This window comes from Salvelinus fontinalis, chromosome 35 (genome assembly GCF_029448725.1).
Source record: "Salvelinus fontinalis isolate EN_2023a chromosome 35, ASM2944872v1, whole genome shotgun sequence".
In the NCBI taxonomy this organism is placed as follows: Eukaryota; Metazoa; Chordata; class Actinopteri; order Salmoniformes; family Salmonidae; genus Salvelinus; species Salvelinus fontinalis.
In genome coordinates this window covers 36,073,979-36,087,100 of record NC_074699.1, presented here as the reverse complement: position 1 = coordinate 36,087,100, position 13,122 = coordinate 36,073,979, and the positions used below count along the sequence as shown (strand labels likewise).

Below are 13,122 nucleotides of genomic sequence, written 5' to 3'. Positions count from 1 at the left end.
CTAAATGACTAACTGAAGTGAAGAATGCCAAGTCAACCGTATGGTGGGTGGGTGCCCGGCCTTGTGCCTGCTGCCAAAATACACAACATACTGTTTCTGGTAGTTTGCAAAGGAACCCATTGGACAACTGTAAACAGAAAATGTCTTGTTATGGTTTACAAACTGGTCAATAAACACACACACACACACACACACACACACACACACACACACACACACAGGCCAACGTGACTCGGTCATAATAACCTTGATATCGAAGGACCAGCGGGGCGCCGGGGCGTAAGCACAAACACACGTCAGATCAAGTGGGCCTAATGAATAAAGACATTAATTGATCGACAGTTGAATTAAGAGTCTGACACAGTTCCCTCTCTAATCTCTGTCTAATGCTTGTGAGGAGGACAGCAGCACGAAAGCTCCACAGCTACTGTGAGAAGAACACACTAACAAAGGCTGTCAGTCAGAAAACGGACACCTTTAGCCAAGCTGCAACCCTTAATCTCTGATAGCCTAAATTGCGCCTGCAGAACCTTGTTAAATGGGGTTGAGTTTAAAACAACGCACATTAGAAAGCAAAGGTCTGAAACAAGGAATTTTTTCTTTGCAGAATAAGCGGGGGAAAAATATTGCTTGGCCAGAAAATAAAGTTTCAATTGATTGAGAGTATATATGAAGCACACGTTGTGCTATATAAATGAATATTTAACAGTGTAAAGACATTTGTTTATTATAAAAAGCTAAAATGTTGAAACAAAAACCTGCCATTGAAAAATTAGGTTTCTACATTGTGTACCTATTGAGATGCAAAACATTAGAATTGTATAGGGTCTCTTTAAGAGCGTCAAGTTTGTGAGTGACGACATGCAAGAGATCAGTCATTCACTCATTGGTGTGATCCCTGCCCTGCTGAAGAAGCTCTTTCCTTTTTCCTGTGCCTCTACTGTGTAGTGGATAGAACGGTGAAGTAACCAGGTGCTTCCTGTGCCTCTACTGTGTAGTGGATAGAACGGTGAAGTAACCAGGTGCTTCCTGTGCCTCTACTGTGTAGTGGATAGAACGGTGAAGTAACCAGGTGCTTCCTGTGCCTCTACTGTGTAGTGGATAGAACGGTGAAGTAACCAGGTGCTTCCTGTGCCTCTACTGTGTAGTGGATAGAACGGTGAAGTAACCAGGTGTTTCCTGTGCCTCTACTGTGTAGTGGATAGAACGGTGAAGTAACCAGGTTGTTAGCTAGATGACGAGGTGACATGACTGAACAAGGTGTAAACATTCATGGTTTATCAATGCAAAACGCAGCCCACCAATCTCACGATAGGAAGAAACAAATATTGTGCCAGTAGTATGGGTCATATCTTTTTACCTGTTTGTGCTTGAAACAGTCCATTTTCTCTGTTGTAATGGAGCAGCCGTGACAGTAACGAATATGTGCTCAGTTTTTACTCTACAGTAGGTCACTGGGGAACGACGGTACAGCAAACCCTAATCATTACAGCAATTATTCTCTGACTCATTTTTCTCCTGGATGCACTGGTGCTCCCAAAATAAGATGTCAGGTCACACAGAAACACATTTACAGGAGCATATGCAACCAAAATGGTCGCACTTTAGAGCCCTGGTCTCAGAATCATTTCATGGAATTGCCCCTTTCTTTGATCTGTCAAGCAATCATATGGTCACATGAATAAGATCTGAATACTAAATCTGCCAGGAGATACTCTAAGGAGTGTCTACTGAAGGTGCCAGATCTACTGATTATCAACTTATGCCCTTGACACTACTGTGGTGTGTGGGAAATCCACTTCATGATGTCTTTCGCTTCACAGAGTACTTCAAGCCAAGGTAGGCGTCTTGTTGGCGATTCCCCTCCTCACATTTTAGTACACTTCAGACGGACGACATTGAAGGTCACTTCTACCGACTACATCCTCAATCTCAGATGGTTTTCTACCCAGCCTTCTCTTGTATAACACCAATTCAAAATAAACCTTCAAAAGCCGTGATCGATCTACTAACTGCAGTATACAATATGACCAGCTGCCATCTTTGCTCTTACCTCGTAGGACCAGACGCACTGCACGCCGGCAAACCTCCGCACGCAGCGGCCCACCTCAACGTCTTCGTGCGTGGTGTACATCTCCTGCAGGCACTGGCCGATGTGGGGCACCATCCGGCGCAGCACCTCGCGGCTCATGATCACGCCGGGGCCACCCATGCAGAAGTTCTCGCCGGGCTCCAGCGCCAGCTTGCCCAGCTCGTCGCGGGCGCCCATGCCCGTCTGACCCAGGAAGAGGGCCTCACTGCTGTTGAGCGAGCGCAGGAAGCCCTCCAGGCGCTCGCTCTTGATGTACACATCATCGTCGGCCCGCATGAACCATTCATATTGGTCCAGGTAGTGGTCGTGCATGTACTTGAGCATCATGAAGGACTTCTTCTGCGGTGGGTAGGAGTCGTCCACGTTGTGCAGTGCCACGATGGGGATGGGAATGGTGGTGTCCGAACCCTCGCTGGAGAAGAACTCCACATGGCCCGGGATGGTCTGAGCCCACGTTCTACAGAGAGAGACACAGGCAGAGGTCAGGTACTCTATAGGATGGAGAGTGGGTTAGAGTTCTAACAAACACACAAGTCTGGGCCCACGAAGGACATAGATAGACGGTCCCGTATGGCTCAGCTGGTAGAGCATGGCGCTTGCAATGCCAGGGTTGTGGGTTCGATTCCCACAGGGGACCAGTATGAAAATGTATTATGTACTCACTACTGTAAGAGTCTAATAAATGACTAAAATGTCAAATAGACGGATAAGCGTCATGTAGTAGCACAGCATAACATGTGTTATAACCTGTATTTACAAGAGGTTCACGCACAGACTTGAGCCTACTAAATACCCAACTGAGCACCAGTAATGTTTCATTAGGATAAAGAACTGTATTTGAATGGGGAATCTAGTAATTAACTAACAACCGAGACAGTAAAAAGAAGGCCTGCTTTCCTACCATCTGCACTGAAAATAAACTAAATGGGACTTTACTTTGGGCCCAACAATAAAGACATGGGAGTGGATGTAAAATACTGTGATAGATATCTCCTTCTCGGGTCTCTAGACGTTCACCATGATCGGTCCATTTAAAGGACATTCGAGGGAGAATAAATAAACTACTCTAGTAATTAATCTGATTGAATACAGATGTCTTTGCAGATGTGCAAACACATTTCCCCTGAATTATATTGAATCTTCCACATAACTGGACACATGAAAAGATAGCACTGTTGAGTCTGCAGGCTGTCTTCTCGGTCCAACCCATCATTTCATAAAACCTTCACATTCACTGCATTTCAGTGGGGCCTAGATGAAAGACATTTCAGGGCTAATGACATTAACATTCACTCTTTCCAAACAGACATCTCTACATTTAGAGCTATCCTAATAGCACCAGTGCTAGTCTACAACGAAACACATACAGAAACACCTCACAATTGGAGATATCTTGGATGGAGCCATTGCCTACTCAATCAAATTAAACTAGCCTACCAAAGAGCCTATACAGCTCATCTGATGGCAAAACCATCACCACAGACTGATACAGCTCAATTGTGAAGTGAATGTGTTCAGAGTTGGCAAAGGCCTGAAAAACTGAACAGAAGAGTTTGCCTAGTGAAGTATGATTTTTGTAGGGTAAATGTGGGTGTGAATGTTGAGAGCATGTTATAACATAGACCCTGTAACAAATACTTCTAAATGTCACTTAGGACAAGTTGTAGTGACTGTATATCATCTATAGTATTATATCCAACAAGGTTTTGTCTTGACAGCTTACAGAACATGAGGTGTTTAATAGCTCACAAGAAAAAGGACTATCATAATACAGGCCAAAGCCACACATGGCATTGATACACTGTTAAATGGCGACTAGCAACATTTGTATCGATTACATTTACAACAATTATGCATAAGTCTTAAGAGGCAACATTGTTAAAATTCGGTATCCCTATTTGGCAGAAAACTAGCAACAATATGTATCTTTAGGTGCCTATGTAAAATGTAGGCTGACAATTTCAGAATGGGCAGAGGAATGAAAAGAACTGACGCGTACAGATACACCGGGGACAGAAAACTAATAGCGGAAAATGGTATCTTGTTAAAAAGAAAAAGCAACATTCCTTCAATTTCTACACATAACTTACCTATGTGCCGCGATGGCGCGGTTATTCAGGTACTTCTGGGCAGTCATGACGCCGACGTAAAGGAAATTGTTGGACCTCGGAACTGGCTTCTCGGTCGCCGAAAATCCGTTATCTTGCGGGGGCCATAACACCCCACCGTATTCTCTCCTCAGACCCCCGTTCAACCCGCAACCGGCTGGGTTCGCCTTGCGTTTCTGACCGGATTTCTTCAGCTCCGTAGCCTTCGGTAATATGAGTCTGGAAGCCAGGGTGAACCCGACAACCAGCCCCAACAGAACACTAAACCATGCTCTTCGGCTTCGACCTGCCATTCCCCAAAACTTGACCCAACTCCGATTTGCCTCGTAGCCTATTCTCGCTGTTGCCAACACAGCGTCTTTGTAAAGCAATATTGGTTCAATTGTTTCTCCCTCGTCATAAAAAACGGGGTTAGCTCGCTCTCATGGTAGGAAAGCCTCTTTCTTATCCAACCCGCTTTTGGTCCCGATGTAAGCTGGCTGCTGCATACGTAGCAGTCTCCATAAACCCACCACCTGAACGTACACTCCTCTCTTCATGTGGCCCTTCTAAACAGCAAGCATTCCGTCGCTATCAATAGATGACAAAAAACTGCGACCTTCAACAAAATGTATGGTTTCTTCTTCGCCCAGAGACGCGTAGCCAACCCATTATTTCCACTACCTCGCCATTGTGAGAATGTCGAAAACGCTTAGTAGCAACGCGGCTTAACTGTGTGATTTGACCTAGTGGATACTCCGTAGGAGCGCCCTGACTGGCTGGGGTGTGTGATTACGCAGTGGTCTCAGCTTTTTTTTCCTCCCAGTATTTGACGCGCAAGTCTGATCACAAACTGAGAATGCCCTGGTGATGAGCCGGTGAAAGTGAAAGACCATGCAGGCAGACAGGCAAAAAAGTACAGAACAAGCATTGTTGAACCTTGAAATTAAACGTCAGCCGAGTTAATATGCGGCACTGATGGTGAAATGAAAACGCAATTTCTGAGAATTCATAATCGACTAGGACAACCACAAAATGCTCTATAACTCAATTAATGTAAATGGTGTGCAGAAAATTAACATAAGGTTTATAGTGATTGTATAAAATTCTTATCAATTTAAGAGCAAGACTACAACAATAATGTCTATGACAGCCATAGAAATCAGTGCGATCTTACCCAATACAGTTTAGAAAATCTGTACCCATACCGTTATGATTGTGGCTTCATTTACATTACACTGCCGCCACCTAGTGGACAATATGGAGCTGGCAGGTGCATGATTACTCTATTGTGTGTCGTCACAGTCAGCCTCCCCATCAAACATCACAGATACGTAGACAATTTATCTATAATATCTTTATTGTGATAAAAAGATGCAGGTCAGTTTATTTCTCAGTAACTAAAATTGCTTGATGATCATTGATATTCCAATAAATAACACAATGACTAACGGTTACATCTGATTTATGTAATTGTATAAAAAGCAGTACGGTGCACAGCAGTACTAAAGCCATCTGGCTAGCATCTACTCTCGCAACATGAAGCCTTGGTAGGCAGCGCACATTTGAAACTTTACACAAACGCCAACCCCAAAAGAAGACAAGAAAACACACATACCAGTTACACTGAAAGTCATCAGCCAAACCCACTGGCACAGATGCCATTTACAGGAATAGCATCATTAGAAACTGTCGTACTCAGAAGGCCTTCTCAGGTGTCCTGAAATAAGATGATTCAATAAGCCAAAATTTGAATGTGGAAACAAGACAATCGTTTTCAACACTGGTTAGTTTGAAGTTGTCCAAAGGCATTAAAACAGAAAGGATTCATCGTTATCATGTGGCAACACAATGTATTTTTTGACAATGCTATATTACTGAGGCAACATGTTCTAAAACGCAGTTGTGAAACCAATCCCTAAACCCAAACACAGAGAGTTACAAATAACAAATAGATTTAGATCAATAACTAAGAGGGCTTTGAGATTGCTGGCAGCTTCCTTCAGTAGGTCAGTGTGTGTCTCGGACAGGTCAAAGATCAGAGTTCACAGGTTGCCTCAGAGTAGGCACAAGTCACACCTAGCCACAGCTACAGGGTCAGATATTTCTTCCATCCTCCTAGTAGTTCAGGTTAGGAACGACGGTAGGGTATTCTGATCCTAGATCCGGGTTAAGGGGGAGATGTCTACCCTGAGCCTGTGGCTCTGACCTCCTTTAACCTCATCCGCCGCCAGCTGACGGCCCTCTCCTTCCTGGTCTCCACACACAGGATCCACCTCCCTCTCCGCTCAGGGGATTAAAGCCTGAAATACACACAGCAGGGCAGAATGTAGGTTACTGGCACAGAGAGGAGATGGAGGACGCCAGCGCCACCTACCTACTACTTATTCCTTAAAGGAGCAACGTCACATTTTAGCCATTTTCTTTTTAAAGACACTGTTTGGATCCTGCTTCTTACCGGAACATAATCCAAAAAACATCAGTTGCAAGGATGGACATTCTGTATCGCTAATGTTTTTGAAATAGAAAACATTAGCAATATTATCTGCTGTTTTCCTGTATCGTAATACAGACAGATGTACACAACTCGCAGGACCAACTAGTTGCAGTACAATGCTACTCTGCAGCGTTGCGCAGTGATCAATTGTTTTTCTTTTGTGGATTTCATTCCTTCGTTAATACTGGTATGTACTTTATATTTGGCACCATTTGCAGGTGGAAATGTTAAATGTATAAACTTTGAATAGGTTTCAGTAAGAATAGCAGTGCTTTTTATTTACAGTAAGATTAGTGCCTTGCATGAATATGAAAGTTGCTCATCATTGCATGGATACAGAAACGAATCTAGTAGGATTCAAAACCCGTTTAATTACTTTAAGAGTGAGCATGATGTCTTACATTTTATGAACAATAGTTTTTTTATTAGGTCACAAGGGAAATACAATCATAAAAATGTAATTACACCCCTCCCCTTTTTGTATGGCTTACACACCCTCCCAGCTTTTACAAACATACCTCTGGAAGCCCCCAATTACAATACTGCTCTCATCATCAAATATGTCAACATACCACTGCTCCGTAGGGGCTTCTTGTCAGTCTTTGGTTTCAACACTGTAGTCGATGTGCTGGCCTCTTCAGTGTTCTGAAATGTTACATCATAATAATAATTATAATGAGCTATTTTCATTTACAGACAAGAAACCTCTAAGTGCTTACATGAAACCCATGAACAAATCTACGACTTATGTAATATGTCTGAGACAGTTTCTTCATGGTCAGGAAAAACTCTGGGTGCTAATCACGACTTATCACAGCCAAGAGATTTTTCTGACCCCGTGACCTGCCCGTAAAAAACTCCTGACTCATCCATAATTTCTATCAAATGCTGCATTTACTTTGCATTTTATGTATGGTGGTCCTGTATGAATCAGTTGGTAGAGCATGGTGCTTGCAATGCCAGGGTTGTGTGTTCGATTCCCAGGCCCACACATATGTGAAATGTATGCATGCAAGTCGCTTTGGATAAAAGCGTCTGCTAAACGGCATATGGTATGTATGTTACTTAGGCCTATGATAGAGAAGGCAGCTTACCTGGGCTGTCTTTGCTTTTCCTCTGTAACTCCTCCCCTCTTTCATGCTGTCATACATCTCAATTTTCTGTTGTCTCTTCTCCTCCTCCAGCTATCACGCGGCAAACAAAAGACAAGTACCAAAAAGTCTTCAAGATCAGATTTGGCAGGGACAATGGGCAAACTTGTTTGTGGTGCCTGGGGTTTCAGATCTGTGTTAAAGGCCCAGTGCAGTCAAAAACGTGACTTACCTGTGCTTTACATATTTATTTCCACACTATGAGGTTAGAATAATACTGTGAAATTGTGAAAACGATGATAATGCCCTTTTAGTGTGAGAGCTGTTTGAAAAGACCGCCTGATTTGGTGGGACGGAGTTTTGCCTGTCTGGTGACATCACCAGGCGTTAAATGAGTTAATAGGCCAATAAGAAAGAGTTCCAAACCTTTGCCAATAACAGATAGTTTTCCCCTCCCAACTCAGACCACTCCCAGACAGTCCTAGCAAAATTCTTGCTTGAGAAATTGCTCGTTGCTAAGAAGCCATGGTCTATGCACGGTCCGTCCATGGTCTATGCACGGTCCGTCCATGGTCTATGCACGGTCCGTCCATGGTCTATGCACGGTCCGTCCATGGTCTATGCACGGTCCGTCCATGGTCTATGCACGGTCCGTCCATGGTCTATGCACGGTCCGTCCATGGTCTATGCACGGTCCGTCCATGGTCTATGCACGGTCCGTCCATGGTCTATGCACGGTCCGTCCATGGTCTATGCACGGTCCGTCCATATGAAAGGTGTCACTTTATACCTGTTGTTGTTTCAGCCTGAAGAGGGCCGCCTTGGCATCCAGCTCCTCCTGCATTCTTCTCCTGGACGCCTCCAGTGCCTCTTGTCTCCTCACCACTGCATTGGGATCTGCCAGATTTTTTTTTAAAGATTGGATGATATTACTCACTCCATTAATTCCATTGCATTCCGAGATTCTGTTCCTGATGTGTCAGTCGCCTGGATGAGAGCTGGCTCTAGCCTGTGAGTGCCAGTTGGTTTCTGCTTTAGCAAGCTTGTCATTGTCTTGAGAATATGGCATTGTTGGAGCTGCAGCAAGAACGCTCATGTCCTAGGTGCGTGTGTGTGCATGCGTGTCTGACGGTGTGTGTCTGCGTAAGAGACTAAATGTACTTGTCAAACTCAGTGACTTCCTTGGTTAAATAAAACACTATTGGTTACGGCCACTCACCTTGCACTGCTCCAGAAGCCGAGCTGCTCTGTCCCTGGCTGGCTCTCCTCTTGCTCAGGTGCTGGACCACCAGGTAGACCCCCACACACATGAACAACAGATACCATCCATATTCTGCCACCAATGGTCCGACTGTGGACAGGAAGGGAAATTATGTTGAGGTCTCAACTTACTATTGAGTGTAAGAACAGTAGAATACATCAGGTGCAATTTCAACATTTTTTGTGCATCAGTAGCTTTTCTCTTTTAGCCATGTCAGCTAACAATTTTTAGTTTAAGCTAACTACCAACCAATCTATCTAAACAAGTAGTAATCCTGGCCGAATACGGACCGGGCATGAAGAGAACGTGCCCATGGGCCCTGACCTCCAGGGGGCACCTATTGATTTTGTTAGTCATGCACACTCAAATTATATTAACATGGCATAATTCATTACAAAATGTGTATAATTGCAGGAAAGAAATGTTGATCCACTCCATGGCAAAATGGGTAGAAATTGCAGGAAATAAGCTGTGAAACTGCAAATTTTTTCTCTGTCCCATGGCAAAGTGATTAGAATTGCATGAAATGTGTTGTAAACATTGCAAAGTTCTCTCCTTACCAAAGCGTAGAATTGCAGAAAACTTGCTTTAAAGCGGCAACATTCGCTCTGCGGCCCTTGGCAAAATGTGTAGAATTGCAGGAACGTAACTTAAAACACTACATTTCTTTCTCCAACATCAAAAGGGGAACCACTAAAATGTTTTAAATGTTTTCACGCGATGTGGAGGGCCCCCCCAATCAAATCTTGCTTAGGGTTCTCAAAAGGCTAGAGCCAGCCCTGAGTATTGACATTTAGGCTGTGACAACGAAAAGGCAGCAGACAGACCTACAGTATGTTTTAGCAGGGAGGTTTGGTAGGGTGAGCTGATTTGGATCGATACAAAAAAAGGTGTCTAACAGATTGTGAACCCAAATGTGTACATTTGATTCTAGAGGGGGGACAATAAATAAAACACCTATTTGGTTAGGGTGTAGGGGCAGATTAATGTAATCTTGTTTTCAGGTGATTTGATTATCTATTTACTTTATTTAGTCTGATCAGTGTAAAAATTCTCATTCTTAACAATGGGCTAAAATACAGGGTAATGAATGTGATGTCAGCAATAACACTACTGTTATTCCCAACACGTATTTTATTATTCCACTTCTTCCCAATGTTGCCAGTGTAATCACAGATTCAAAATCTGATATGACTACTTGGGTCTTTGAAAATGAATTGTACGAGGCTATGTATTTTTGCAGCCATTCATGGACAGTTTTGAATAGATCATACAAAAAAAAGCATTGCTATGAAATGCTCCAGGAATCAAATACATTTCACATTCTAGTATTGTGCACATGCTAGGCAGAGATGGTAGGGAGACTCAACTCATAAACGCATCATATTTTGTCTACATAGAGTAAGATGATGGCCAGAACCCATATTGATATTTATTAGATGTTTCCTTGAAGGTTGGGTGATTGAGAAATGAATTGTTATAATAAGAACATATTCAAAAGACCCAGCACTTGGGAAACAAAGCATCTTGAAAAATTATAAAATTATTAATTTCCTCATTTGACCTTGCCGAGATGAAAGGAAATATGAATTATCCATAAGCACATGGACCGCCAACCCTCCTGGTGAACAAGCAGGAATTTCTTCCAGACCCATTTTAAAGAGAATTCACCCAAATTACAAAATACTGAAAACGTTTGTGTCCTTATCTTGAAGGCAGTCTATGGACAAGGAGACTACCATCTAGGATTTGGTTACCCACTGCCATCAACATTTGAATTTCCTGTGCAAAGCTTTGGTGTAGTGGTAACACTCCCGTACTTTCCACCTGAAAACAGTGATCAATCCCTGCTTCCAATCTCCCCACTGTCTCACATTTGCCTGTGTCCCCATCTCATTACTGTCTGAATAGTGTCAAACAATTAAAAAAACTTTACATTTCAGCCCCTCAAAATCTCAAAGTAACAAAGTCGTAAAATGTTGAGTGTTCATTCAATTTTCTAAGCATCCAGATTCCTGAATACACCTGACCGGTGTTATGTTACCCTGGTCATAGGCCTAAGCCATGTCAAAATACGTAGAATTGCAGGAAAGAGCTTTAAAACAGTAAAATGTTCTCCCATCTAGGAGTCTGCCAGGGGAAATGAAATTCACATAGCAAATATAACTCTAAGCTTTCTTCAAAAGTTGGCAGCCCTGTCAATGAATGAGGCGTCTCTGTATCTAGTTATTTTGCTAGCGAGCTACTGTAGCTAGCCATCTTAGCCTACACTAGCTAAAATAGTTACAACCACTGCTACAACGTTAGCTAGCTGCATTATTAGCTTTAGTCTTTGAAGGATATCTAGCCAGGCTAGCTAGGCTTGGTAAACAAGCCAGAAAACGGACAGATGTGCAGCTGATATTAGCTAGCCAATTTACCAGTTTGGTGCAGGAAACTTAAATCCTGGTTTCCAAGGGTTGTCTTCTGTATTTCTGGTCCACCTTCGTCCTCAATGGTAACATCGTCATCCATTTCTAAACGTATTGGTGACTCTATAGTCCTCTAATTATGCGTTTCAATGTCACCACAGCTCCAACTAGCTACTTTTCATGCTTCGTGAGTTGACAAAAAATGCAATTTCCTGGTCTATGTGTTATAAACACCACGCCAGTAAAGATGACGTGGAAGCCTCTCGTGCTTCTGAGCAAGACACCAGTCACACACTAGGTGTCGGCAGAGTCCAATAAATGTATCCTAGCAAGCGGAACTAGATGTCAATACACACTTAGTCCTTTCATTAAGTGCTACACTTATCAAAGTCCTGCCGCTTCTCATTCTATAAACTGGAAGGCAAAAATTAAGCATAGACCTGACCTGTGAGGCCAGTACAGTTCACTCCCCAAGTAGCCTACCCATTCACATTGTAGCACAGTGTGCAGAGTCAGTTTCTTTCTAATAAAATAAAATTTGTCATGCTTTGTATGCAACAGTTGTAGACTAACAGTGAAATGCTAATTTACGGGTCATTTTCCAGCAATGCAGAGTTAAAGATACAAAGTAAAATAGTGACACAAGGAACAATAACAAGTAAATATAGCATGGCTATATACCGGAAGTAGCGGTACCGAGTCGATGTGCAGGGGTACAAGGTAATTGAAGTATTTATGTACATATAGGTAGGGGTAAAGTGACTAGGCAACAGGATAGATACGACAGTAGCAGCAGCGTATGTGGTGAGTGTGAAAGTGTGTGTCAATGTGTGTATGGCGTCAGTATGTGTAACAGTATAACTTTAAACCGTCCCCGGGCGCGAACCTCTGCACACAACAACGGTCGCCCACGAAGCATCGTTACCCATTGCTCCACAAAGGCCGCGGCCCTTGCAGAGCAAGGGGAAACACTACTTCTAGGAAACGCTATTAGCGCGTACCCGCTAACTAGCTAGCCATTTCACATCCGTTACATATGCATGTGTGCACGTGTTGGGGTGTCAGTGTATGCATGTGTGAGTGTGTGGGTAGAGTCCAGTGTATGGGCATAAAGTCAGTGTAAAAAATGGTCAATGCAGATAGTCTGGGTAACTATTTGATTACCCCCACAGCATGATGCTGCCACCACCATGCTTCACCTTGGGGATGGTGACAGGTTTCCTTCCAACATGACGGTTGGCATTCAGGCCAAAGACTTGAATCTTGGTCTCATCAGACCAGAGAATCTTGTTTCTCATGGTCTGAGAGTCTTGAGGTGCCTTTTGGTAAACTCCAAGTGGGCTGTCATGTGCCTTTTACTGAGGCGTGGCTTCCATCTGCCCACTACCATAAAGGCCTGATTGGTGGAGTGCTGCAGAGATGGTTGTCCTTCTGGAAGGTTCTCCCATCTCCACAGAAGAACTCTAGAGCACTGTCAGAGTGACCATTGGGTCACCTCCCTGACCAAGGCCCTTCTCCCCCGATTGCTCACTTTGACCGGGCGGCCAACTCTAGGAAGTCTTGGTGGTTCCAAACTTCTTCAATTTAAGAATGATGGAGGCCACTGTATTCTTCGGGACCATAAATGCTGCAGAAATGTTTGGGTACCATTCCCCAGATCTGTACCCCGACACAATCCTGTCT

General features: G+C 43.4%; 2 protein-coding genes across 2 annotated transcripts in view; both read right to left on the bottom strand.

The window, feature by feature from the left end:
- Window positions 1-4,925, bottom strand: part of LOC129834795 (chondroitin sulfate synthase 1-like) — an 85,129-nt gene extending 80,204 nt beyond the window's left edge. Inside the window, exons 1-2 of the mRNA XM_055900079.1 lie at window positions 4,183-4,925; window positions 2,054-2,549 (exon numbers count right to left, since the gene is read on the bottom strand). Coding sequence (XP_055756054.1) covers window positions 2,054-2,549; window positions 4,183-4,493 — 807 coding nt within the window. The 5' untranslated portion in view covers window positions 4,494-4,925. The remainder of the gene's footprint in view (window positions 1-2,053; window positions 2,550-4,182) is intronic.
- Window positions 4,926-5,521: 596 nt separating this feature from the next.
- Window positions 5,522-11,719, bottom strand: LOC129834794 (selenoprotein S-like). The gene is made up of 6 exons (XM_055900078.1): window positions 11,449-11,719; window positions 8,987-9,118; window positions 8,558-8,664; window positions 7,771-7,860; window positions 7,249-7,321; window positions 5,522-6,482 (listed from the first exon to the last, which is right to left on the bottom strand). The coding sequence occupies exons 1-6, from the start codon at window positions 11,540-11,542 to the stop codon at window positions 6,400-6,402; spliced, it is 579 nt and encodes a 192-aa protein (XP_055756053.1). The 5' UTR covers window positions 11,543-11,719; the 3' UTR covers window positions 5,522-6,399.
- Window positions 11,720-13,122: the final 1,403 nt, after the last annotated feature.

What these genes read in the sequence shown, in the direction of transcription:
- LOC129834794 (XM_055900078.1), bottom strand. Translation starts at nt 11,542, where the DNA reads ATGGATGACGATGTTACCATTGAGGACGAAGGTGGACCAGAAATACAG. An exon ending in TCAGGCTGAAACAACAACAG is followed by an intron (nt 7,861 to 8,557) that starts GTATAAAGTGAC and finishes GCCGCGTGATAG; the next exon opens with CTGGAGGAGGAGAAGAGACA. An exon ending in GAAGCCCCTACGGAGCAGTG is followed by an intron (nt 6,483 to 7,248) that starts GTATGTTGACAT and finishes TGTGTATTTCAG; the next exon opens with GCTTTAATCCCCTGAGCGGA.